Below are 27,223 nucleotides of genomic sequence, written 5' to 3'. Positions count from 1 at the left end.
CTCAAGTCTATGAGTCCCAAAACCTAGGAGTGCCATGGTGTGAAGCTGTATCTCCCATTGTGCTTCACAGCATCAGTACCTACTGATCTGCAGCTACAAGCTGATGCCTGTAATGGGAGTGTGCCATTGCCTTTCACTGGGAACAAAGGCTGGCAGCAAAGTTTATTGTTTTGCTAGCTTGAATCAGCTGAAAGAATGAGAAGAACTCAGAATGCCCAAACAGGTGAAGGAGATTCACTGCAAGGATTTTATCTAGCGTGGAGATTTTGCACTGTCAAGCTGCCTCAGTTCTTTTACATCGTCTGTGAGCTTGATACACCTACTGGTTTTGAGGGCTCCAGCAGCAAGCAATGGTGGGACAGTGCTGTGCAAGGCTGTGGCAGTCCCTAGGCTGGAGGAACCAGATGGAAGAATGAATGCCCTCTCTCCCAGAGCACACAACTTGCTATGAACCATGCTGTGGGCAATTTTTCCACTCCTGAGGCATCATTTCTTGAGCACTACACAGGTCTAATGGATTCTCTTTCAAACAGAACAATTAAAAGAAGTAAATGAAGGCAGGTGCCAATATTCTTGTTGTTCCATGAAGCCCTGATGTGTGTGTCACACATCACCTGTGTCACAGGCACTGCTGTATTTGTGTTGTCTGCAGCTCAGTCCTACCCACTAACTCACGATGCTGAACAACTCCATGTGTGGGGCAGGACCATCAGCTTGGGCTCGCAGCTCTCAGAGGGCAGCTGGCTCCTCTTCCAGCGCTGTCTTGCAGTCCATGACCCACAGCTTGTATGCTCTTTCCAGGATCTCCTCACTGGTGTCATTGAATATCTCTGTAAAGTAAGGCTTGTAGTTACTTGGGCATGCAGAGAACCATCTCCTGCTTGCATGCACTAACTCACTGGGTGGGAGAGTAACTCCTCCAAAGAGCTGATCAGAGTCTGTTTTCTTTTGTGTAGAGACTGAGCTATGTGGAAATAGTCTGGATGGATGCTGATGCAAGAGGTCATAACCTGGCCCCATGCACTGCCTTTATGTTAGGGATTGGGTTAGGGTTGTGGTTTTGAAGTCTTGTAAAGTAAGAGGTGTTTCCCCCCAGGTACTGAGCAGATGCTCTTTGCTTTCCAGGTACTGGTTCTAGTTACAGTAATACATTCAGTTCCTTTTGCTGAGGACTGTCTAACACAAGAATTGTTTATCTCTTTTGCCACAGTAGGTCTGTCTGCCAGAGCACTGTGTTGGGACTGTGGGTTTGCATCCACGTTTGTAGAGTGACTTTTTAGATCATAATGCAGTTAATTAACCTCAATCCTTAACTAAGTTGTGGTGGTTACACACAAGACAAGGATCCTGTCCTCGGAGGGTTTATTGAATCACAGGTTTGTGGAGGTTGGAGGTGACCTTTGGGGGTCATCTAGTCCAGCCCCACTGCTAAAGCAGGGTCACCCAGAGGAGGTTGCCCAGGATCACAGTGTCTAGAGGGATTTGGAATCTCTCCAGAGAAGGACAGCTCTCTGGACAGCCTGGTCCCATGCTCTAGTACCCTCACAGGAAAGATTTTTTTTCTCACATGTATGAGGAACTTCTTGCATTCTGGTTTGTGTCTGTTGGCCTCTGTCCTGTCATTGGGCAGCACTGATAAGAGACTGGCCCCATCCTCTTGACCTTCACCCTTTAGCTATTAATCAGCAATAGAAACATTCACAGGATATTGGGGGTTGGAAGGGACTGAAGAAGATTATTGAGTCCAACCCCCCTGCCAGAGCAGGACCATACAATCTAGCTCAGGTCACAGAGGAGCACATCCAGACAGGCCTTGAAAGTCTCCAGAGAAGGAGACTCCACAGCCTCTCTGGGGAGCCTGTTCCAGTGCACTAGGACCCTTACAGTAAAGAAGTTGCCCCTTGTGTTGAAGTGGAACCTCCTGTGCTACAACTTACACCCATTGCTCTTTGTCCTATCCTAGGCAGCAAGTGAGCAGAGCCTGTCCCCCCGCTCCTGACCCCCAGCCCCCAGATGTTTATAAACATTTATTGAATCCCCTCTCAGTCTTCTCTTCTCCAGACTAAAAAGCCCCAGGTCTCTCAGTCTCTCCTCATCAGGTAATGCTCCAGCCCCCTAATCATCCTTATAGCCCTACATTTCCTCTGTCTCCTCCTCTCCAAGCTGAGTAACTCCAGGTCTTTCAGCCTGTCCTCCTCAGAGAGCTGCTTCAGTCCTCAGGTCACCCCTAGAGCCCTTCACTGAACTCTCTCCAGTGGGTTCTTGTATCTTTTGAACTGGGGAGCCCAGAACTCATCATAGTGTTCCAGATGTTAAGAAACCTTCAGAGATGTCAAGAAGAGCAGAAGTGAAACCAGAAATGCACCACTGCAGAACATGGTTTGCAGCATGACACTGCCAGCATGTTCACTGTCCCCAGGGCTCCCACTGCAGGAGCTCCCTGGTGTCCCTCACCACAGTACCTGCTGTGCCAAGGCCAGTGGGGAGAGGCAACCGGGGCTGGCCCCCGCTGTGCTTCAGCCGCTCCATCAGGGCTTTCTTGATGAGGGGCCAGCTGCAGCCACCATGCCAGACTGGCAGCTCCAGGCCCCTCATGCACTGGATGATCTGTTCCTTCTCCTCGGCGGTGAGGAGCCCCCGCACGTAGGCGACGTACGTCATGAATGCCATGTCGATGTTCACAGCTTCTCCGTGCATCAGTGATGGCAGAACCCTCTGAAACACAGCAAAAGTGGGTGGGGGAAAAGGGTTGGGTTGACAACCAGTAAATATGTATTTTATTTCCCCCCAAATATACTCCTGAAAGTTGTCGTTTGGTTCCCAGCAGTAGAAGGATTTGCTGGACGTTAGCATCTTGTGATTTATGGCTTGCAGAGGAGGATCTCTTTTACAGGTGATTAACTGCATGTAGACTCTCCCTCAGGGATCCAGAATCTAATCCTCCTATTCAAGTCACTGACAAAGAGCACCATGGGATGGAGGGAAGAGCTCTGAATTTTGCATGAGGTCTTGTCCTCCCCCCCTTATTCCTCAGTGCCAATTTCTCCCCAGTAGCACAGGCTATGGTCTCCATGCCTTCGTGCTGTTATAGCTCACGGTGGTGATCTCTAATAGCTGCAAGCTGGTCACCTTGGTGCTTTTGTTAAATGCCTGGTAAGAAGCAATAACTGTGTCCTGAGCAGGGAAAATGTCTGGAGGAGTGGGGCAAATGGAGGAGGGGAAAGAGCTCTCTTTATCCAATGGGACCTCTCTGGGTGGGTTGAGCAGTCTGAAGTCCGATGCAGACCTGGAGCTTGGCTCAGCTCCTTCTGCTCAAGTTTCATGCTCTTGACAGATAACTTCTATTTTTAACAGGTGTAGAAATGTGAAGTCTGTCACTCACCATTTCCAGTTCTGGGCTTATAACATGACCAAAATCAACCAGCCTGTCCAGATCATCCTCCCAGAGGTTGGGAGCCAGCTCTTCCAACATGGTTTCAATGGCAATCCTGGTAGTCTGCAGTGCAGCATCCCCGTGGTCAGCAGGGCCACTGTAGGACTGGAACTTGGTGTCCAGCAAGTATTTCCCATGGCTTTTGAGCAGGTCAAACAGCCCTTTGTGTTTCATAAGTGCCATCTAGGGAAAAACAGAAGTAGTAAAGATAATTACATTGCTGCTCATGTGTGCTGTTAACAGCTTGCCTCACTGTAGGTATACACTAGCAGAGAAATACCTGCACACTTGGCACCTGGGCAAGCTCTGCCCCTGCAAGGTGCAAACCCACTGCTGTAGACAGTTTCTAGTTGATATGTATACAGGACTGTAGGGGTAAGGAGGATACATCAGTTTGGTGTCTCTAGAAGATGTGAGCTGGTGGTGTTATGCATGTTGTCAGCTCTTCTAAGTGAAGATATGTGCCAAGGCAGTGTGGAGTTGCCTAGCTGGGCTCTGGTAAATTGGCAGAGATGATGGGAGCATTGATGGGCAAATTCCCTTACTACTGGGCAACCCTGACCATGCTGTGAGCTTGCCACATGCTCCAGTGGCCCCATGGAAGGTTAGTAATGAGCTTTGGCTGTCAAGAAACTCAAAACTGAATGGTGGCTGTGCCTAAGAGAGGGGCGGAACATTGGACCATCCTCAGCATAACCTAATCCTTGGCATTGCTCTTTGGGGAAGGGAAGGTGGGGAAACACTGCAATGTCAGCACTATGAGTGGGGCATTACCCCCTTCCTGAAGTGGGAAATGATGACCTGTAGTGCCTGCCAGAAACCTTCAGATATCCTGGGCAGTTCCTACTATGCAAGCACTGAAAAATGCTGCTGCTGAACTTCTCTCTAATGCACTTTAATAGCTTGAACTCTGCTTTATCAAAAGTTTTTAGAACTCTTCAGGCATAAAACCATTTACTGTGCAGTTTCCAGGTAATTTTAGAAGTAGAATTTGCCTTGCAGGAGATTGATTGACCACACTCAGCATACCCACGAGGTAGGCGCAAATTATCTTGCAGGTTATTAATCCCCAGTATAATGAAGTTCAAATTCTCTGCAAGTAGTTCATTTTGTAGGGCTGCAGATCAATCTCAGTGGGAAGATGCTCTCTTCCTTGGTTGTGCTGTGTCTATATCTGCTGTTGAGTTTTGAAGCTTATTCTGTGAGGTTAGCACTAGGCTCTGTGTGTAAAGGATATTCTAACAAGTTTAGCAGCTGTGATTAAATATATATAGGCACAATCAGAATCTGAAGTCCCCACAAAGCCTTGATGACCATCTCTTAGAATCAGAATGTCTGAGGCTGGTGTTGCCTGGCTGGACTGAGTTGTGCCAGGGGAGGTATAGGCTGGATGATAGGAGGAAGTTCTTCCCAGACAGAGTGATTTGCCATTGGAATGGGCTGCCCAGGGAGGTGGTGGAGTCACTGTCCCTGGAGGTGTTCAAGGAAAAAATGGATGAGGCACTCAGTGCCATGGTCTAGTTGATTGGACAGGGCTGGGTGCTATGTGGATGAGCTTGGAGGTCTCTTCCAACCTGGCTGATTCTGTGATTCTAAACCAGACATTTTTGATGCTGAGGGTGTTGAAGCCCTGTAAGAGATTGCCCAGAGAAGTGGTAGATGCCCCATCCCTGGGAACATTGACGGTTAGGTTGGATAGGGCTCAGAGCAACCTGATCTACTGGAAGGCCTATTTATCATAGGAGTGTTAGGTTAGATGACCTCCAATGGTCCCTTCTAACCCCAAGCTACTCTACATTTCTGTGATACAATTTTGAAAGCCGCAGTTGCAGAAGTTCCTACCTTTAAAATTTCCCCGAGGCCGTTGGAGATGTGGCGCCGAGGAATGCTCTGGATGAAGGACCTGTCCAGGAAACTAGCTACTGGGGGAGTGTAACCCCCAAGCTTGTTCTTGCACTGCAGGAAATTCACCCCGTTCTTTGCCCCCACGCTGGCATCAACATAGGAGAGGAGGGTTGTTGGCACCCGAATGTAAGGGGTTCGTCTTCTGTAGAGCGACGCCGCCAGCCCTACGATGTCCAGGCAGACGCCGCCTCCGATGGCAACTATGGGCTCGGTTCTCCTGTCGAGGCTGAAGCTCTGGACCTCTTGCAAGATGCTCAAGACCAGGTCCATGGATTTTGTTTCTTCAGTGGTAGGCAGGGCAAGGATTTTGTGCTGAACGTTGTTCTCTTCAAAGTATTCTCTGACTTGGGAACCATAAAGTTCATCAACCACTTCGTCTATGACGACAAAGCGCCTCAGCTTCCTTTTGCTGCTGGTGGCTAGCTCCAGTTGCTGGGGGTCAGTAATGTGGCCCCAGAGCAGAGTAGTGTTGGAGGGATCCAGGATGTTGTATGTTTCTACCACTTTGTAGCAAAAATAGATGGGAGCTTCAATGGTCCAGGAAATCCCTCCTTCGGAGATGCATTCGCCTCTGGCAGGGACAGAAAAGGTGGGTTGGAATCATTAGATTGCACTTCTGTGCTGTGCATGTCTGAACAAGTTCAAGCATGTAGCTGGGAGTGGGGAATGTGAGGTCTCCTGCCTATGCACTGCCAAAATGTGCAGCTGCAAAGTGGGATGTGTCTCCTGGATGTCAGGGCTCAATGGCCTTGGCACTGGAGAAACTCTCCCGCAATTTAGAGGATGGTCAAAGGGCTGAACTTAAGGAGTCATAGAATGGTTTAGGTTGGAAGGGACCTCAAAGATCATCTAGTTCCAACCCCCCACCATAGGCAGTGACATCTCTCCCTAGGCTTGCTCAAGGCCTCATCCAACCTGGCCTTGAATGCCTCCAGGGAGGGAGCTTCCACAACCTCCCTGGGCAAGCTGTGCCAGTGTCTCACCACCCTCACAGTAAAGAACTTCTTTCTAACATCCAGTTTAAATCTCTCCTCTGCCAGTTTAAACCCATTACTCCTTGTCCTGTCATTACAAAACCTTATAAATAGCCCCTCCCCAGCCCTCCTGAACCCCCTGCCTCAGATGCTGGAAGGCTACTGTAAGATCTCCTAGAAGCCTTCTGTTCTCCAAGCTGAAGAGCCCCATGGAAGCCTTCATCTCAAAGCTTTGTTTTGGGAGAGTTTTCTCCTGTTCTTCTATGACTTTTTTTATTAGAATGATCCAAAAGAGAGACCTATGTGGAATATTTTTTTTCCATTTAAATAGAAGCTTAAAAAAAACTCTCCTAGAAACCTTCTCTTCTCCAAGCTGAAGAAGCTAAAATCCTGTTCTATCTGCTGAAACTCTGCCCAAGCAATGCTTGTGCTCAACCTCAGCCCAAGGCCAACTGCATGGTAATGATAAAACAGGGAGCAAGAAGGGCTGGAGAAGCAAATAATTCCCTTTCCAGTTAATTGATTTGCCAAAGAAACAGCAGAAAACCCCAGAGCACTCATGCCAGCTTCCCAAAATTGAATGGGAAAGAGATTGCCCAATTTCCCCACAATATTTAGGAAGGAAATATCCTCTGTCCATGTGTCTGGGTGATGTGAGCTGATTTATTCCTGTCTCTCTGGGCACAACCACACACATAGGCACAGCTCCATGCACAGTGGTGCCTCTGCACTTCTTCAGAGGATCTCACCAAAACGTTGATGGTAGAACTAGGAAGGGCTCCCAGGTACTTAAAATAAAACCAGTAATCACCTGAGAGCTGGCAAAGCTTTCCACAGTGGAATTTGAAAGGATAAATAGAAGCCTACAAAGCTGGCACATGGTATCTATGTACAGCAGTGAAGAATGCAGCCCTGCACCTCAGGTATTGCTTTTCCTGATGGACAAGGAGGGACAAGTGAAAAACAAAGGATTGTTTGTTGGGAGTCAAAAAAAGGATTCAGTTTGGTTTGTTGTTGTTGTTTTGTTTTCAAAGACAGCACAAACCTGTAAGCTGCACTTTAAGGCCTTTTCTTGAGCTGCAGTTGGGTAAAACTCCCAAGTTTCTGTGGCCCTTTGTTTCGTTTTTTGAATGAGCAGATGGCTCATTGATTCATCAGGCTTCTTCTCTACATGCCCAATTTCTTACCACTTGCCTGAACTCAGAGGTTTAAATAGGTGTTTCTCTGCTTGCTTTACCAACTTGCCCCCACATCTGGCTGTAGTACTTTGTTAAAACCAGTGAGGGTTTAAACCCTCCAGAAAACTTCTGCTGGGCATTTGACATGCAGTGCTGCAAAAAAACCCCAAGCCCATGTTTATGTACATTGCTGTATGCCAGATCTATCCCTGACAGCTGCACACGATGTGTGTGTGTGCATCCAGCTCTGGCATGTGGCCCCTGTAAGAGACAGGATGGTTTTGAATGCTGCAAGGGTGGAGTCAGCTTTGGGTGCTGGATAGCACACTTAGTACCCATTGCAGTCCCTCTGCTGTGCAAACTTAGGTGTGGATTTGAGGCTGAATGTGCCCTTGTTGAAGCCTATATCAGCTGAGGACTGCTCTGGGCCCTAGGGTCATCCTGCTGTTGACTAAGGTCTAACAGACTGCTTTTGGCTGTGCTAAAATCCTGTTCTATCTGCTGCAGCTCTGCCTGAGCAATGCTTGTGCTCAGCCTCAGCCCATGGCCAGCAGTGGTGGAGATCTCTCTGACCTGGCTGAGTGAAGGGTTAGACTTGTGGCATAAAACCTGAGTATGGCAAATGCTGGAAACCTCCTGATGTGTAAAACAGAGTCCTTTGGTGGAAGGCCTGAGGTGCAAACGAGGGTCCCTGTGTTCATGGAAAGGAGTATCCTGTAATTAAAGGGTAATTAACTGGAGAAACGTAATATCAGTAAAGAGCTGTATGTATCCCCAGGGGAAAGCTCTCTCCTCTCTTTCAAGCCACATTAGATGACTTCTAGAGTTTGAGAGATGAATTCTGGGTTTTGCTCCTGTCAGTGACCTGCTGTGTTTATCTGACCCATCTAAGCATTTTATTTGTCTGAAACCACCTCTACAAGTGCATCCTGCTCCCACACCCATGCATGAGCTCCTGCACACAACGAACTTCTGCACAGATGGGAGAAAAAAGGCCAAATGCATCATTCAGAAGTCCCTGTATAAGCATTTCAGAAGGTGATAGAAACTTCCTCTCCACAAAAATGGAGGCTGTTGATGAAATCCCCTCTAGCTTAGCCAAGCCATGCCAAGAAGAAGGGCAAGTACCTGCGCTGCCACGCTGCCTGCGTTGTGAAGCCCACTTCTGTAGGGACGTGCGTGTGGTGGTGGGCTTGAGCCACAATGGCACACGAGATGGTTTTGCCATCTGATATGAGTCCCACCAGGCAGACCACAGCTGGGCCAGCCAGAGACATCCATCCCAGTTGCCAACAAGCAACACGGGCTCCTGTACTTACATTTTTGCTTCGGAGAGAATCATCTGGTCCTCACCACTGGCAAGGGCTTCTCCTTTCTTGATGCGGCACCATGTGCTCTTGACTCTCACCAGCTGGAAGTCTGTCTGCTGGGGCTCCTGGGGCATTGTGCTCAGGGCCACTGGAGCAAAGACTTCTCCTGACACCGGCATGTTTCCAGAAGGTAACAATCTCCCTGTTAAGAGATCTAACTGGGTGTCTTTTGAGGTGCTTTTTAAAGGCTCCAGCTGACCAGGCGTTGGAAGGGGAGGTCTTGTCTCCACAGGGGAGAACAATTACAAAACTGGGGTTACCTAAGCTGGGATGCACGTTTGGGGTGGTAGGAGCGTTTGAAGACACGTGCAGGGACCAGGATGGAGTTGTATAATCAGCTGGTTTTATAATGCTGGAGAAGTACAATGGGAGGGCGTGCATCAACTTCCAACAGGATGCCCTACAGCAAGTGTGAAGTTATGAAAGGCAATTTGTGTGATTCTCCAAGGCATACAGAAACCTCCTTTGCTGTGTGGAGCCTCTCATCTGGCTGCAGCACTAATCCTCTCCTGTGGGGTGAGATAGGAGCAGGAGTATGGGGGCAGGATTGACCAGGGCTGTTTAAACCTCTCTTGAACTCACATTTCTGGGATTCTCTTGTGTTGAGAAAGGGAATATTTTTTTCATTGTGTTTTTCAGCTTTTGGGGGGGGTTTGAAGAAATAATCAGTGTTTATCTCCTGGGAGATGAGCCAGATTTGGCCCAGCTGCCTGTGGATCTCTGAGATAATGAGGTTTCTCTGCAGTGGAGTCATTTCAGGATCAGGACTGTGGTCCAGGTGATGGTATCTGAGCCTTGATGACCATGCCTCCTGGGTTCTGTGCTTTCCTGGGCTTGGCACCTATTTGATTGTGTTATGACCATACCAGAACCCGACCCACATACTCAGGTAGACTCCATCACACTGATCCAAAGGCAGCTGATCCTGTGGGGTGGGTTCACCCAAAGGCATAGATTCCCCTTCTCCAAGAGACAATGGCATGGTGGGGGACCCGTGTTGGCAGCAGTGGCTGGCACCCTGCTCACCACATGACAGAGGGATGCGTAATTCACCTTTCCTTATGATCTTCCAGCTGGCTTTTTGGAGAGCCCCAGGCTCAGTTTGCCACACCAAACTCTGGCATACAGCTCTGTGTGCTGAATACAGGGGAAGATCTTCCTTTGATTTCACCAGCAGTGCCTGAAGGTAAAAGCTTGTCATTGCTGCCTTCTTGCTTGTGTTTCTGAAAGCTGTCCTTGTTCACACACAAAGATCAAGAAAATCAAACCCAGGGATAAAAGCAGAGGCAATAAAAATGGGTCTTCAAGAGCCTGTCAGACAACAAGTACCAAAATCAGGCATAAAAGCAGAGGCAGGGAAAAAATGGTTCTTCAAGAGCCCACTGGAGAAGACCACTTAACTGCACTGAAGGTGTAAGTGCAGCCAAGCTCACCTAGCAACCTACATTTGCCTCCAAATCAATTTAGGGGAAAAGCAACAAGAATAAACTCTAAAGCCATATAGCTCTGCTCCACATGAGGTAAGAACTCATAACTTCCAGTTCTTACTCCTTGCTTCATAGAATCATAGAATCAACCAGGTTGGAAGAGACCTCCAGGATCATCCAGTCCAACCTAGCACCCAGCCCTAGCCAGTCAACTAGACCATGGCACTAAATGCCTCAGCCAGGCTTTGCTTCAACACCTCCAGGGCTGGTGACTCCACCACCTCCCTGGGCAGCCCATTCCAATGCCAATCACTCTCTCTGACAACAACTTCCTCCTAACATCCAGCCTAGATCTCCCCCAGCACAACTTGAGACTGTGTCCCCTTGTTCTGTTGCTGGTTGCCTGGGAGAAGAGACCAACCCCACCTAGCTCAAGCCTCTCTTTGTCTCCAGACGGCAAAGCACTTTGCAAAGAGAAGAGACAACCATCCCCATTTCACTGAAGAGGAAAATAGAATCAGCAGAAGACAAGCAGCTTGCCCAAAGTCACCTCCAGAGCTAGTGGAGGGTGCATTAGATGGCATACTAAAACTCTAGCCTGTTTACCAAGTACTCATCTGAAATTTTAACTCCCAATCCAAACAAAATTCGGTTTGTTTTCCCCAGGGACTGCAGGTCTAATGCAGTTTGTTGTTTACTAAATCATAAGATGGAGCAATCTTCAGTATGCAAGGAGATCTGTCCTCTTTGTCTTGTTTGTTTGTTTTGACTAATAGCAACCCACCGAGCAGTGGCACTTATATTATTTGCTTTTCTTTTACTCTTTTCTCTTGTGCATTTACTTGGTTTTCCATTTATACTTCCCTGTTCTATTCTGGGGGCATGGAAATCTGTCCTGTTGCATTTTAGAAGCTGACAAGTTGACTTTCCAGTGTCCATCTGTTTGCCCTAGCCAGTGGTTGCAATGCCTTTGTACCATCCATCCTGTAGAGGGGCTTCCAAGCACCTTGCAGCAAAGACCTGCTCCCCACATCTTCTTCACCTCCTTTGCCCAGCCCTGGCTCTCTCAACATGCTTCACAGGTGTGTCGAGGTGTTCCTTGACTGAAACAACCCAGGGTGATGCATCCCAGAGGTGAAAGATGCTGTACTGGTTATGAAATAGTCCATGATCAGCTCATATTCCATTTGTGTGAAAAGCAGATGGTTGGCTGACCTCAGCTCCATCACATGCTCCTTAACTACTTTGCTTTAACTTTTTACCTGCCTTTTCTGCTCTAGTCTGCTGCAGGACAGTTTAGGCTTTTGGATAGCTTGGATATGCTTCCTGATTCCTCTTGGAAGAGCTGGGGTTGTTCAGCCTGGAGAAGAGGAGGCTCAGGGGATGCCTTTTTGCTCTCTACAACTACCTGAAAGGAGGCTGTAGCCAGGCAGGGGTTGGTCTCTTCTGCCAGGCACCCAGTGACAGAACAAGAGGACACAGCCTCAAGCTGTGCCAGGGCAGGTTTAGGCGGGATGTTAGGAAGAAGTTGATCAAAGGGGGAGTGATTGCCCATTGGAATGGGCTGCCCGGGGAGGTGATGGAGTCATCATCCCTGGAGGTGTCTAAGAGGAGGCTGGACAAGGCACTTTGTGCCATGGTTTAGTTAATTAGAAGGGTTAGGTGATAGGTTGGACTCAACGATCCTGGGAGTCTTCTCCAACCTGGTTAATTCTGTGTTGCTTCCTCCCATCAGTGCATTCCTGGGACCCTTTCTGGGCATGCAGGTCAGCTGGTACTTGTGTGGCACAAACTCCTAGAGCCCATGCAGAGACTTGATCTCTGGACTGGTCTCCAGACTAGGGAGTGCTCTGATGTTTGGCTGTGTGGGGTGGTGGTGACCTTGTAGCTGGAGTGCTCTGATGTTTGGCTGTGTGGGGTGGTGGTGACCTTGTAGCTATGGACCACTTCGTTTGTAGATAATCTGGGGTTCAGAGTCCCTGGACTTCCAGCTTGATACCTGATGGTTTAGCAAGGACACAGGTCTGTGCAACATAACCAAGAGGTTACAAAACTTCTGATTATCTGCTCTGGAGCCAGTAGCTTCCCAAGGTCAAGATTGCCCTTATGTAAAGTGAAGGAACCGTAAGTCAGCTCTTTTCCTTTTCTCTTTTGTTCGTGTCAGATGCTCTTGGATCTCACCGACTGCCTCTGCTCTGGGTGGGGACAAGTGAATGCAGCTGGAGTTGGGTGCAGCTGCAGCCTGGGGCCATCCTCCTTTCGCAGCCTCTGCCCGTGGCTCTGCCCTGGTGAGGGCAGGTGAAGAAGCCCATCCCCTCGACCGACACCTGAGCACCCAACGTGCTGCTCTGCAGAGGCAGCAAACACACCGCAGCACCCTCGGAGGCTGGGCAACAAGAAGCAACATGCATAACCCTGCAGGTAAACTCCCTGTGAGATGGTGTGACAGAGATGGTGTGACAGGAGGGGACGCTGTGTGATGTCCCAGTACTGGGTGCCTGGCTGCCCTGTGGAGATGTGACCTATGGGCTCTGTGACTTGGCAGAAGGGAGCAGAGGAAGGGTTTAACGAGGAGAGGAATTCGGAGTTGAGCAGGGTAGATGGGGCTGCAGGAACTTGAAGGGGAGGGAGAAAGCTGCTCCCAGGAGAAAGGGATGAGTGGGAGGGTGGACACTTATTGTGCCAAGAGAGCTGTGGCTGTGACCAGATTTTGGTGATTGGGATGCTTGTTTTACAACTGTTTTTTCTGCAGCTTTAACTTTGCCTTGGTGCTTTCTGTGCTGGCATGACACACAGAGAGGTGTTTGCTGCCTTTTTAGCTGTTTTCTATAACCAACAGCCACGTGTAGCAATGGGGGCTGCTCTGAACAGAGAGACTGTTCTCTCACAGCCTGGTTTAAAGCCTGTTTAAGCCTGTTAAAGCCTTGGGCTTTGGATCTGACTGTCAGTGGGTACCACTTACTCCTGCCACACAGAGCATCTGCTATTGTGTGTGAAAATAGATGTGTGCTTTGCATACTCCAGAGCCTCCCTAGTGCAAGCAGAGGAGCACTGGGGGTATCCAGCTTTTCTACCTCTTTTCCAGCACCAGAACCTGTAGAACACATGCACCACCCTGCTGGCTGATGTATGCTTTCCTCACCTGCCCATGAAGTTTAACACCCTGGTTCTTGCCGTGAGTGGCAGCTTCCCTCCACTCTTCCTTCTCATATTCCCTTTTGACCTCCTTGCCATTTCTGCTGACTTTGCCGCAGGCTCTGTCACTACCAATGCTGAGGCTAGGCACAGACTAAGCTGTCCTTGGCCCCCCCTGTAATATTTAATGGTCAGGCAACTGGGTTTGGTGCAGAATGACAGCCCACTCTCAGTCCCACATCTGCTCTGACATACCTGGGCTCATGGGTGGTGGGTTTGGACCACTGAGCAGCCCCAGAGGTTCTGCAAGCCACACTCCTGCTTCCCTTTGCTACAGCTCCATCCATCCAGTGGGCATACATCTCAGCTGGGTTGAATGCATTGGGGTGTGGTAGCAGCACAGGAGGGTCTCCTAAGAGACTGCAGTTTTGTGTGCAGGGTTCTGGCAGGGTAAGCATTGCATCGTGGTTTTCCTGCACAAGACTGCCTGGTGGAATGCAATGGCTGAGGTGTATTCACACACTAAGATAAAGTGGTGAACGTTGTGATAAGCTGTTCTCAATGTCTAAGGCACCTTGGTAAATGCAGTGGCTGGAATTGATGGGGAAGATTTTATCAGGCTGGATTCTGTGCAAGCACCTGCACACTAAGCTGAGCACCAAGCTGAGGGGCAGAATGGTGTTCTGGTGGCTCTGGTTCAGTGCTCTGCCCTAGCTGGGAAGGGAAGCTCTGCTGGAAGTCATTGTTGGGGCTGCAGAATAGATCTAGAGACTGAAGGTGAAATGAGGATAATCCAAAACAGAGAACTAAAAATCTGGTCCTGCATCTTTGGATGCATCTGTGCTTTGTTTTTGTCAAATCCAGATTGCCTTCTTGTGCACTTGGTAAGCATGCATTATTTTGGGCAGCTCCCTGTAAACAGCACATCATCCTCCCCTTTCCTGGCTGATCTACTCCCACCCAAAAACTGCCATCTAATCCCAAGCTGCAAAGTTTAATTGCATTTCTAGAGCAGGAGGGCTTTCCACGGCCTGCTTGCGGAGGGGACACTGCTGTCCCCTACACATAGCTTGCAGCTGCACTCTGGACTCAAACCAAAAGTGCCTGATCCTGAAAAAAAAAAGTCAAGCTGAAGTTGATCGTTCAGCTTTGCTGTAAAACAGGCTGACTGTGCTCTCAGTATCAACCAAAGAAGATGCTGGCACCATCCTCCTGGCAACTGTGGTCCATTTTAAGAACCACCACCACCTTCTTATCTTTTTTTTTTGCTCTTTATGAAGCTGCTGGAGACTTTAAGCCCTTTCCTGCTCTTTCATGGTGGAGTTTAAACTTTTCTGGTTTGCACCTGGAAACATTTCCCACCTCTAAGTGAGTTCCTGGTTTGTTTTTCCTTTCCTTTTCCTTTCCTTTTTTTATTTTTCCCTCGTTGTTTTTGTCTTTCCTCTTCTATGCATGGATGAGATGATGCAGGATCAGATGTGAAGGGGAGAGAGTTGTCTGTGCAGTGCTAGAGCCACAGAGAGGCAACAAGGCAATCTCATTTAGTGCTAAATAAGGCCCAGCAGCTTTGCTGGGGTTATACAAAACTATGCAGTAAAGATGAGTCACTTTTACTGGAGTAACATAAAAAGCCTCCAACCTATAATTCCATCATTTTTCACCCACCTTAGTGCGCAAAGCCTTGAGCATAGCCTGGTCAGGCTCAGCAGCAATGCTTGGGCTTTGCTCTGACTTGTCGGGTGGTTGCATAAACGAAAGCAATTCTGACCTCTGCTGTTGGCCCAGAGCATCATCAGGCTGCAAAAAATGCAGCACCACCTGAAAAGGTTGTGTAATCTTGGATACAGAGTTGATCTTGGCAGGCTCTGCATGCTCTCCCTCCCCAGTAGCATTTCTTGGTGCTTCTGGCTGGTGTTACGACACAGGTTACAAAACAGCTGGAGGTGAATCTTGTTTCCTCCCCACCTTGAGTGACAGGGGAATCCTTGACTGTTACTCATCCAGAAGTGTTAACATGATGGCTACTGAAATCTAACATGGGTTATAAGTGTGTTGAGGCTTTTTGTCTTGTTTTGTTATTTCCCCCTGAAATTAGGGGGGGGGGAAAGGGAGAGGAGGAAAAAAAGGGAAGGGGAGGGAAAAAAAAAAAGAAAGGGAGGAGGAAAAAAAAAGAAGGGAGGGGGAAAAAAGAAAGAGGGGGAAGAAAGGGAAGGGGGAAAAGAAAGGGAGGGAAGAAAGGGAGGAGGGAAAAGAAAGGGGGGGAAGAAAGGGAGGGGGGGAAAAGAAAGGGGGGGAAGAAAGGGAAGGGGGAAAAAGAAAGGGGGGGAAGAAAGGGAAGGGGGAAAAAGAAAGGGGGGAAAAAGAAGGGGGGGGGAAGAAAGAAGGGAAGGGGGGAAAAGAAAGGGGAGGGTAAGAAGGGAAGGGGGAAAAAAGAAGAGAAAGAGGGAAAATAGAAGTGGAGGGGACAAAAAAAAGAAATGGGGGAAAAAGAAAGGGGGAGGGAGAAAAAAAGAAAGGGAAGGAAAAAAAAAAAAAAAAAAAAGGAAGGGAGGGAAAAAAAGGAAAGAAAAAAAAAAACCAGAAAAGAAAAAAGAAACTCCCAGCCTCAAAGCACTTTGCAAGGACTTTGAGCAGTTCCCAACCTCCTGGATCCTGCAGCTGTGTGGTAGGAGCTTGGAGATGCTCGGTGTGGTGGTGAAAACACTGTGGAAAAGATGATATGTTTTCACACCACGTGTAGCTGGGCTGGAGGATTGCTGCAGTTGACAAACTAAGATGCTCTGGGTGGAGGTTTGGGTATTCCTGCACTTACATTTAATTATGAAACTACTGAAAGGGACATAAACTGTGGCTGTGGTGAGAGATTGGTGTGAGATGTAACACAGGGGCTGCAGTAGCTAACATAAATCTGGTCAGGTTGGACTACTGCCTTGAGCATGATGCTGTTTAGGTGATCTCAGTCTGGTCCAGGATGGAAATTCCTGTCTAGAATGCACATGTATTTTATGTTTCTTGTCTACTTTCATAGTGTTTTGTAATTTGAATAATGAAAATCAGTAAAGTTGTCTCAGAAAACTGTGGTTATCATCTTAGTAGCTACAGGAAACTAAGAAATGCTATTTTGAGTAGCCTTTGTGGAGGTTTAGACTTTTCTTAGTTCCCAAGGACATGGAGTTGTTCACAGAATGTCCTTTGGTACTAGAGGAAGGAGTGGACCTCAGAACTAGAAAAGCAAAGCTGGAGGTGGGGAGATTCAGACTGGACATGAGGAGGAAGATCTTCAGCATGAGAGTGGTGAGAGCCTGGAATGGGTTGCCCAGGGAGGTAGTAGAGGCCCCATCCCTGGAGGTGTTTAAGGCCAGGCTGGATGAGGCTCTGGCCAGCCTGGTCTAGGGCAGGGTGTCCCTGCCCATAGCAGGGGGGTTGGAACTAGATGATTCTTGTGGTCCCTTCCCACCCTGACTGATTCTGTGAACTAGAAGCTCTGGTGCACTTTTAGTCATGGGATCATCTGCTGCACCTACATTCATCTCAGTGTGCTGGGGAAGCTGCAGGAAAAGATGCTCAGAATGGTCACATCCACAGTGAGAAGACTTGAGGATATGTATTTGCTCCTTGTAGCCATCAGATTTATTCCTTAAAGTGCTCAGGCAGATGAGAAATTAAAAAACCAAAGACCCTCCTGACATGCTCCCACTTGGCTAGAAGTTGACATCAGGATTAGGACACACTGGGTAAGACCCAGTGTTTGAGGAACATGTCCAAGGTGGCACTGTAAGCAGATTGGAAAGAAGGGGAGAACAGAGAAGACACACACCTACTCCTGTATCTCCAGTTTGTAGTCTGATGCTTTAATGATCTTCTGGCTGAAAGCTACTCCTAAAACATGTTGTCGCATCCTGCCTTCGTACAGTCTTTCTGAACAGTGGGCTGTGGGGAATTAGCTATATGAGGTGATTACTCTGGTGTCTGCAGTGGCTTTATACTGAAGCTCTGCTGATGTGCCAGGGGTTGGCTGGATATTTTCTATGGTATCCAAAACCTCGCCAGAAATCCACCCTGGGATGGGGGCACGATGCCTGTAGCAATAGCAGGTCCACATGGACAGCAGGGCTTTGCCCCACAGCTGCTGGGCTGATGCAAACCTGTCCCCTAGGAGAAGCATGTCTTCTGTTCACCTGCTTCACTTAGTTGTCTGCAGCTTCTCTGTCACAGGGAGTAAAATCCTGCCGGGGGCAATCTGCTCCACCCCAGTTTTACTCACAGCCTGATTGCCCTGCCTCTGAAACCTGTGCTTTCATAACCCAGCACATGCTCCTACACTTGAGGGGTGGGGGCGTTTCTCTGTCTTGCTCTGTGGGGAGACAGAGTTCATTGAGCTCCAACACTGCTTTGCTGCCATACAGGTTTTCTGGTGTCTATGGGCAGAATGGCTTTTGCCTCCAGTGAAGGATGATCATAACCCTGAAGATGCTTCCACAGCCTTTGAAACACTGACTTTGCACATAACTGTTTCCCTGTACAACTTTAGGAAAGGTCCAGCTTGTGAAAAGATGCTGGGAGATGTGTCTTGTGGTGCTGATAGGTTCAGGCACAGTTAGAGTTTGTGATCTGAGAAACAGAAGGCTCAGAATGGTGCACCACCACCACGAGCTGTTGTGGCAGGCTGAGGGCAGAAGAAGGGTTAGGAGGTTGCACTCTCAGCACCCTCATAATGAAGATTTATTTCCTTATGTTTCTGTGGAAGCTCCTGGGTTGTTTTGTGCCCATTGCCCCTTGTCCTTTTGCTGGGCACCACTGAAAAGAGTCTGACCCTATCCTCTTGAATCTCAGTTATTTGTAGGTGTTTAGCTATTGATCACCATTGAGAAGGTCCTCTCTGTCTGAAACACAGAATCACAGAATGCCAGGTGCTGGAAGGGACCTCCAAAGCTCATCCACTCCAACCCCCCCGCCAGAGCAGGGTCACCTAGAGCAGATCACAGAGGAACACATCCAGGATGGCTTTGAATGTCTTCAGAGGGGGAAGACTCCATAACCCCCTGGGCAGCCTGTTCCAGTGGTCAGTCACCCTCACAGATGTGAGGGTGACTTAAACTTTGTGTTTAAGTGAAACTTCCTATGCCTCAGCTTTCACCCACTGCCCCTTGTCTTGTCATTGGGCATCACTGAGCAGAGCCTGGCTCTGGCTCCAGCCTCCTGGCGCTCACCTTCACATATCTATAAACACTGATGAGGTCACCTCACAGTCTCTTCTCCAAGCTACAGAGCCCCAGCTCCTTAGTCTCTCCTCCAAGAGATGTTCCATTTCCTTAATCTTTGTGGCTCTGACTTGGACTCTCTCAAGCAGTTCTGTGTCCCTCTTGAGCTAGGGGGCCCAGAACTGGAGACAGTACTCCAGATGTGGCCTCACCAGGGCAGAGTAGAGGGGCAGGAGAACCTTTGTTTACCTACTAGCCCCAGCCCTTCTAGTACACCCCAGAATGACATTGGTCCTCCTGGTCATAAGAGCACATTGTTGGCTCATGGTCAACCTCCCATCAACGAGGACCTCCAGATCCTTTTCCCCTTTACTGCCTTCCAACAGGTCAGTCCCCAGCCTATACTGGCACCTGGGGTTGTTCTTTCCCAGGTGTTCCCTGCTCTTCCCCTGGCTAAGCAACTCCAGGTCTCTCAGCCTGTCCTCCTCTCAGAGATACTCCAGTCCCCTCAGCATCTTCATAACCTCTGCTGAACTGTCTTCAATAAATTCTTGTCTCTTTTTAACTGGGGGCTCAGAACTGGACACAGCACCCCAGAGTTGGCCTCACTGGAGTAGTATAGAAAGGAAGGAGAACCTCCCTCAACCTACTGGTCACACTCTTCTTAATGGACCCCAGGATGCCACAGTTCTTCAAAACCCTCTATTTTGTATGGAAGAAAAGAAAAAAGAAAGAAAAGAAAAAAGCAAAGCACTTCTTTTTGCAGTCTAAATTGATCTGAGGAGGATTTGAGCAGTTACAGAATCATTGTTCTTTCTTTTATTTTCCATTTCAGAAAGCCCAGCTGGGCTCATTGCTGAGAACCTTCTCAAAGCCAAAGAAATAGCCCTCAATGACTCTCGTGTTCCTGAACAGCTCAAGAATTACTTACAAAAAGCTCTTGATGTTGCTCTTGGGCTAGACCCTTACCTGGATGCAATGGCAACTTCAAAGAGGTATGGACAATACTTTGTAACCTTGTGTTGCTTTTTCTGTGCTTGTATGAATGTGCTCTTAGCTTTTTTTGTTTGAAATCTGCCATAAAGGTGAGGGCAGTGGAAAGAAGAAGAAAGACAGAACATTAGAGTATGGAAGAGACCTCCAGAGGCTAGTAAGTCCAACTCCCTTGCCAAGGCAGGATCCCCTGGGGTAGTTCACACAGAACACATCCAGGCAGGTTTTGAAAGTCTCCAGAGAAGGAGACTCCACAACCTCTCTGGGCAGTCTGCTCCTGTAGTCTGTCACCCTCACTGTAAAGAAGTTTCTCTTCATGTTGAGGTGAAATCTTCTATGCTGCAGTTCGTACCCATTGCTGCTTGGCTTATTATTGCACCACCAAAAAGAGATTGGCCCCAGCCACTTGACACCCACCCCTCAGAGATTTGTAGGCATTGATGAGGTCCCCTCTCAGTCTTCTCCAGCCTAAATAGCCACGGGTTTCACAGTCACTCCTTATAGGGGAGATGCTCAAGTCCCCTAACCATCCTCATGGCTCCCTGCTGGACTCCCTCCAGTAGCATGAGAGTTAGCAGTGCCCAAAGTGTGCACTGACACATGTGTCTGTGTGTACCAATGGCCTTGAGGAGAAGAGGTGAGAAAAATGATGTCCTAACGCTAAATCTTGAAAGATCATAGAATCATAGAATGGTTTAGGTTGGAAGTGACCTCAAAGATCATCCAGTTCCAACCCTCCACCATAGGCAGGGATACCTCTTGCTAGAACAGTTTGCTCAAGGTCTCATCCAACTTGGCCTTGAACGCCTTCAGGGAGAGAGCATCCACAGCCTCCCTGGGCAGCCTGTTCCAGTGTTTCACCACCCTCAATGTAAAGAAGTCTTTCCTAACATCTGGTATAAATCTTCCCTCTGCCACTTAAAGCCTATTACTTCTTGTTCTGTCATTAGAAAACCTTGTAAATTGTCCCTCCCCAGTCCTATTGTAAGCCCCTTTCAGAGACCAGAAGGCTACTACAGGGTCTCCTCAAAGCCTTCTCTTCTCCAGAGACTTGAAGAGCCCCAATTCTTGTAGCCTGTCCTCACAGAAGAGCTGCTCTAGCCCTCTGAGCATCTTTGTGTCCCTCCTCTGGACTCGCTCCAGCAGTTCAATGTCCTCCTTGTGCTGGGGGCTCCAGAACTGTACTCCAGACATTGTACCAGCTGACTATTGATGATGGCAACGTCTGTCTTGGGCTACGCTGTGTGGCAACCATCAAGGCAGCCTCCACATGGCGCTGGCTGAACAGCTCAGAGAATGAGCCCCTGCGCCAAGCCAGTGCTGGGATAAATAAAGAGGGAGGCAAACCCACCCCTCTGGACCCACCTTTTAATAACAGCCTTTTTTATGCAGCTTTTATCTCCAAGCACTCAACAAACATTAATTAATCTGCTAACTAAATTACTTTGGTAACTAAACTAATTAATTAAACTAATTTAAGGTATCATTAATTCAGAAGTCCAACTGATACCCTCATTATTCTTTCTTTTTCCCCCCCTTTCTTTCTTTCTTCAGCTACACTTCTATTACCCAGCCATGTGGGGTCTGTTAAACAATTCCCATCTATCAGCCTACTTTTTGATGTGTGGAAAAAGCCAGTTCTGTTGAAAATTGACAATGTGTAAACTGTTCCAGGCTGTGGATTACGGGAACGCTGAGCCTTCGTTCTGTTGCTGAAATAATAGCTGATAGTTGTTTGACTTACGCTTGCTGCACGATAATAGCTATACATTATCTTATTAAAGTTGTTAAAGCATTTGTGAGGGGCAGAGAAGAGGTTATATGAAATGTTCTACTCTTTAAGTCTTGGATTATCTGAGTGTGGCTGACACGGGTTATGAATTCTCTCTCATTTTACTGAGGAGGTGGAAGGGGGAGATGAAGGGGGGGGGGGGGGGCGGTGGAGAAGGAAAAAGGAAAGAGAAGAAAGAGCTGAAATGGTTCTAAATTGTGGCCTGCAGAGGTATCATAGAATCAACCAGGCTGGAAGAGGCCTCCAAACTCATCCAGTCCAACCTAGCACCCAACTCTATCCAGTTGACTAGACCATGGCACCAAGTGCTTCATCCACTCTTTTCTTGAACACCTCCAGGGATGGTGCCTCCACTACCTCCCTGGGCAGCCCATTCCATCGCTTGTCGGCCTTTTGGCTAAGATCAAGTGTAGTATCAAATGTAGTAGTGTAGTATCACCAGCCACTCCTGCTGATTACTTTCTTCAGAGAGGTTAATCTAATCTGCCTGGAGGCTATGGACTTCTTCCAGTCATCTACTCCCTTCCCTTTCTGATAGGTAGCATCTCGCTTTATCCAGAGAGATTATTCACTGCCCTGGCTTCTGCAAAACAGCATCTGGAGAGATCCTGCTTCTTACAGCACTTTGTGAGGAAAAGCATCTTTTTCCTGCCTTGCCAGAAGGTTTAGACTTTGCATCTTCAGCCCTATTCTGCAAAGATTTTATTTTTTTACATGAAATAAATCCTACTCTAGAGCTGAACAAAAGCTGGCCAGGGTAACTGGAGCCATTTACTCCAAACCAGCAGATAGATAGTACCTGTCTGGGACCAGTTGAAAATAGGAAAGATTTGGTTTTGGACAGTGGGGAACATACAGTGGTGAGGGGCCTGGAGCACAGCCCTGTGAGGAGAGGCTGAGGGAGCTGAGGGTGTGCAGCCTGCAGAAGAGGAGGCTCAGGGCAGACCTCATTGCTGTCTACAGCTACCTGAAGGGAGGTTGTAGCCAGGTGGGGTTGTTCTCTTCTCCCAGGCAACCAGCAACAGAACGAGGGGAGGTCTCAAGTTGTGCTGAGGGAGGTCTAGGCTGGATGTTAGGAGGAAGTTCCTCACAGAGAGATTGGTTGGCATTGGAATGGGCTGCCCAAGGAGGTGGTAGAGTCGCTGTCCCCGGAGGTGTTCAAGAAAAGCCTGGACGAGGCACTTAGTGCCAATGTCTGGTTAATTGGACAGGGCTGGTTGTTAGGTTGGCCTGAATGATCTTGGAGGTCTCTTCCAACCTGGTTGATTCTATGATTCTATGATCAGAGAATCACAGAATCATAGAATCATGGAATCACCTAACCACAGAATAGTGGAGCCTTTGTTTGGTCCCACAACCATTTCTTCCCAAGCTCCTGTGGCTGGAATGGCTGCAGTGGCTGCTAGCACCAAGACAGCAGCCAAGCCAAGACCTCCTAGGGCTCTAATTTAGGGATATTTGAAATGTTTCTTGATGAATGTTTCAGGCTCATGCACAGGTGGACCTTTTCCAGGTTGCTGTTTTTTATGTAGGATGCTCAGACTTTTTGTTACCATAGATGTTGAGATTGATTTATTTTTTTCCCCAGAAAAACTTCACCTCAGCGTGGCCCAGGTGATGCTGGAGGAGCTGAAACCAGAGTTAGGCTGCAGGGAGAACGTGCCTCTGGCTCTTTGAATGGCAAGTTGGTCAACCCAATGGATAAAAATAGCACTGGAATGGTGTAGAATTTGTTTGATGTAAAGTTCATCATCTTCTGCTCTGTCTTGAGTGGTGGAAGGATGAATCATTGAATCGTGGAATGGTCTGGGTTGGAAAAGGGCCTTAAATTAATCTAGTTCAAATCTCCTTGCCATGGGCAGGGATATCTTCTACTAGACCAGGTCACTCAAAGACTTGGAAATGCTCAGAAAATGTGCAAAATCACTTAAAAAGAAAGCTAAGAAGTTCCTGCAGGTTTTAGTCTTCTTTTTGGGTGAATCTTCCCTATCCCCTACCTCCTCTGCCCTTGTGCCTACACAAATGTGGCTGTGCACACTTGAGGGTACTTCAATTCACAGTGCCACCCCCATCCCATAGTGGCAGCAGCAGAAAGATCATTGTCCTCACTAGAGGGACTATGTGAGGAAGAGAAAAATTCTGTTTGGTGGTGTCTGATAGAGGTTTATCATAGTATCAACCAGCTTGGAAGAGACCTCCAACCTCATCCAGTCCAACCTAGCACCCAGCCTTGTCCAGTCAACCAGACCATGGCACTAAGTGCCTCATCCAGTCTTGTCTTGGATACCTCCAGGGACAGTGACTCCACCACCTCCCTGGGCAGCCCATTCCAATGCCAATCACTCTGGCAACAACTTCCTCCTAGCATCCAGCCTGGCACAACTTGAGACTGCGTCCCCTTGTTCCATTGCTGGTTGCCTGGAAGTTCTTTCCAGTGAGGGTGGTGAAACTGTTTTCGCAGTGGAGGTGGCCTGTGGCCACGCACTTCTCAAGTAGCAATACCCAGGCTTGTATCCCCATATAAATCCTATTACACTAAATCTATTCCCAGATTCATTCTTCCCAGATGTTCCCATCTTCTGAGCAATACATCATGGTGCTGAAGTACTCTTATAATGTATTACACTAATACATTGTTCGAAGGACACCACTGATGATAAATTCCTTAAATGATGGTGCTGTCTAGGGATAATGACTCTAAGAGCAAATGCAAGGTAATGTAGTGCTTTCCTTTTTTTAAGCTGGGTTCCAGAAAGAATATGGAGACATCTTAAAGCCATTTTCACATGGAGAGAATGTTAAAATATGCAATATTTCAGGCACTGTTTAACAAGCACTTGAACAATAGCAGCATTGATGATGAAGGTGCCACGTTTTAAACCCAGTCCCTCTCTTCTGTTGTCTTTGAGCTGCATTTTAGATGAAATTTGGGCAGGTTCTGTGGTGAAACCCCTATTTGAAAGTGTGTTAATAGCAAATTTCTTTCTTTTTAATGATCACTTCAAAGCCACATCTAATTTTCCTCTTCAACAAGGTACAGCCTTTCCTATGGTTTTAATTTTAACTTGGTTTATTCTTGTCTTTTCAACAGGCCAAATTTTTAGGATGCTTGTTCATGTGCTCAGAGCCAGGAAGATATTATTAATTGGCAAGCTTAAAGGTTACAGTATCCTTGCTATTGCAGAAGAGTTGCCAGATGATGGCAAAATCTTTGCATGTGCAGAAGCGCCCTATCTGGGAGTGAACAGCCAAGAAGCATTTGATTATTCTTCCGATGGTAAAAAGATAACCATGAGAGTGGGACCAATGCAAGACACTTTGGAGGTAAAGTCTGTTGGAAAGGGAGTTTGGGAGCTCTTGTGCAGAGCAGATCAAAGAGTTCTCTTTCCTGCCCAGGAAGTGCTGGCTGCTGGACCCTAGTTTGGCTGCAAATATGTGAACACCCTCTTGCGCTGGGGTTCCTTATTGTCCATGATGATGAATAATGGGATGGCTCTGTCACAGCATAGTGTTTTCCCTCTTAACTGAGATACCACAGCTTTCTGATGAGAGGAATCACAAGCTCTAAATGTAGCCCAACAGGCTTCCATGGCAGAGTTTGACTTGATGGAGGTGGACTTTGTTTCAGGGTCTCTAATTCCCAATGCAGCAAGCTGTAAGAGTGTATCTGTGCCCTGCTGTGCCAGGTCTTGAGAGCAGCTTCCTCTCGATCTTCACAAGAATTAGAGATGTCCCCCAAAAGTCTGTAGTTTAACTGCAACATCTCACTACTTTCCCTCACTGAAAACACTTCGGACAATCAGACCCCAAGCTTCCTACCTCCAGAGCAGAGTGATAAAGTTCAGACAGCAAATGATTATCTGTTTAATTCATTCTGATCAGTGACTTTGTCCCAAACAAGAGAGAAAAGCTCTCGACTGCTCACAGCTAGAGGACTCTTATGTTTGATTCCAGTGTATGGATCTCCAGGATGTTGCTGCAGGTCCAGCATGTGAACAGGTGATGCCCATAGCAATTTCATGAAATATGTAGCCTTAATTTTCACTAATACAAACCAGTTTGATCCGACTCCATTTTCGACCTGGATATGTCAGTGTGGGCTTGATTGTGACTTTATCTGCGTTAACAGGCACCATATTCATTTCTCAAATGAAATGGCCAGGAGCTTTCTGACCTCTGGCTTTCATGACCTGCAAGCTTGATATGAAAGAAACAAAAGAGCTTTGCCAAGTCTATGAACAAACGAAATGTTACAGATCACCTGCAATGTGCAGCATTTAAACTCCCAGCTCCCCGCAGTGCGTGTGAAATTAATTGAATTGCTGTTGCTCTCTAGTGCCCATTCTGTGCAACTGACTTACTGTGACTGAATTACAATATCTAGAGGCAGGCAGAGCACATGCTGTGTAGAGATTAAAGAAAGGGGCAAGAAACGTGGAAATTCAATCCTCAAAACAGAATGTTGCAATTGATTCCGTGTCCTCTGATTGCAACCTGAAGACACATTCTGGCTCCGGTTCTGCAGGTACTTGGAGCTTCAAATAGTCTTGGAGTTGATGGGAACAAAGATGCTTGTGTTTGGCAGGAGAGATCCAGGCACTGGGATCTGCAAATTTTCTACACTGGGCTCTGAAGTTTTGTTGCTCAATCTGGCAAGTATTTTCTCATTGGTGTCAGGAAAATCAGAATTCCCCTACAGGTCTTAATTCACAATGGCTGTAAATGACAAAGCAATACACTTGGTAGCTTCTCTGATACCTTTGTATTTTGGATTTGTTGAAGTTTGTCTGCTTGGAGTAGGGCAGCTATGTGGGAGCACACCTGGATGCACGGAAGAGGCTCAGGCTGTCAATGGTGTGCTGCTTTCTGCTTCCTAGGAAAGATCATTTTAGCTTGGAGACCAGGCAGGATTCCTGCACTGCTATGTGGACATGTTGAAAGGCAGGGCTAACCAGTAGGACTAACCAGTAACAGGTGGGACAGGGGTCAGGGATGGCACACCTCAGCTTCGTGGAGGAGGTGGAGAACAACAGTATTTCTGTCCTTCATCATCTGCAGAGGCTGGTCTAGAGCAGAGCTTGCTAATGGTTGTTGAAAGGCATGGTGAGATTCAGGAGTGTTGGAACAAGCTGTGGCAAAGATTGTCTCATTGTCTATGGTAGAATCATAGAATCAACCAGGTTGGAAGAGACCTCCAAGATCATCCAGTCCAACCTATCCCCCGGCCCTATCCAGTCAACTAGACCATGGCACTAAGTGCCTCATCCAGGCTTTTCTTGAAGACCTCCAGGGACGGTGCCTCCACCACCTCCCTGGGCAGCCCATTCCAATGGGAAATCACCCTCTCTGTGAAGAAATTCCTCCTAATATCCAGCCTATACATACCCTGGCACAACTTGAGGTATTTGCAGCCCTAGGTCTCATTGTTGTCTCTCTAGAGAAATTGCAGGACAGAGATGGTCACCCACCACTTGCTTGCTGGAGATGTCCACTGGCAGCTTTCTTCCTGTGGTAATTATGGCTGCAAGTTGCTCCTAAGCTGAGTGCAGCAGGTCAGGATTTCTGCTTATCTGCTGCTTCTCAGATTCCTGTAGGAGTGCGAGCTCCTGGGAGCAGCTCTGCCTCACTGCGTGCTCTTTCAAAGCACAAACCCCTTGCATGCTATGTTAAGTAACACTGCCAGGCAGGGAAGTCCTTTTCTGCTGCATGAAGTCCAATTCAGAAAGTCCAAACTGCCAGAAGGTATTTGATGTACTCCTACTTGGTTGGACTTGATGATCTGTGAGGTCTCTTCCAACCCTGATGATACTCTGTG

General features: G+C 47.7%; 2 protein-coding genes across 2 annotated transcripts in view; one reads left to right on the top strand and one right to left on the bottom strand.

Annotated features, from left to right (window-relative positions):
* Window positions 1-729: 729 nt before the first annotated feature.
* On the bottom strand, window positions 730-8,979 carry LOC135182535 (2-epi-5-epi-valiolone synthase-like). The gene is made up of 5 exons (XM_064156751.1): window positions 8,810-8,979; window positions 5,276-5,909; window positions 3,383-3,616; window positions 2,463-2,715; window positions 730-830 (listed from the first exon to the last, which is right to left on the bottom strand). The coding sequence occupies exons 1-5, from the start codon at window positions 8,977-8,979 to the stop codon at window positions 730-732; spliced, it is 1,392 nt and encodes a 463-aa protein (XP_064012821.1).
* Window positions 8,980-12,589: 3,610 nt separating this feature from the next.
* Window positions 12,590-27,223, top strand: part of LOC135182197 (uncharacterized) — a 44,011-nt gene continuing 29,377 nt past the window's right edge. Inside the window, exons 1-4 of the mRNA XM_064156035.1 lie at window positions 12,590-12,708; window positions 19,459-19,618; window positions 22,997-23,088; window positions 24,500-24,732. Of these exons, the coding sequence (XP_064012105.1) occupies window positions 12,693-12,708; window positions 19,459-19,618; window positions 22,997-23,088; window positions 24,500-24,732 (501 nt within the window). The 5' untranslated portion in view covers window positions 12,590-12,692. The remainder of the gene's footprint in view (window positions 12,709-19,458; window positions 19,619-22,996; window positions 23,089-24,499; window positions 24,733-27,223) is intronic.

The sequence above is a fragment of the Pogoniulus pusillus genome, chromosome 16 (assembly GCF_015220805.1).
Source record: "Pogoniulus pusillus isolate bPogPus1 chromosome 16, bPogPus1.pri, whole genome shotgun sequence".
Lineage (NCBI taxonomy): Eukaryota > Metazoa > Chordata > Aves > Piciformes > Lybiidae > Pogoniulus > Pogoniulus pusillus.
This window is presented reverse-complemented; position numbering and strand designations above follow the sequence as displayed.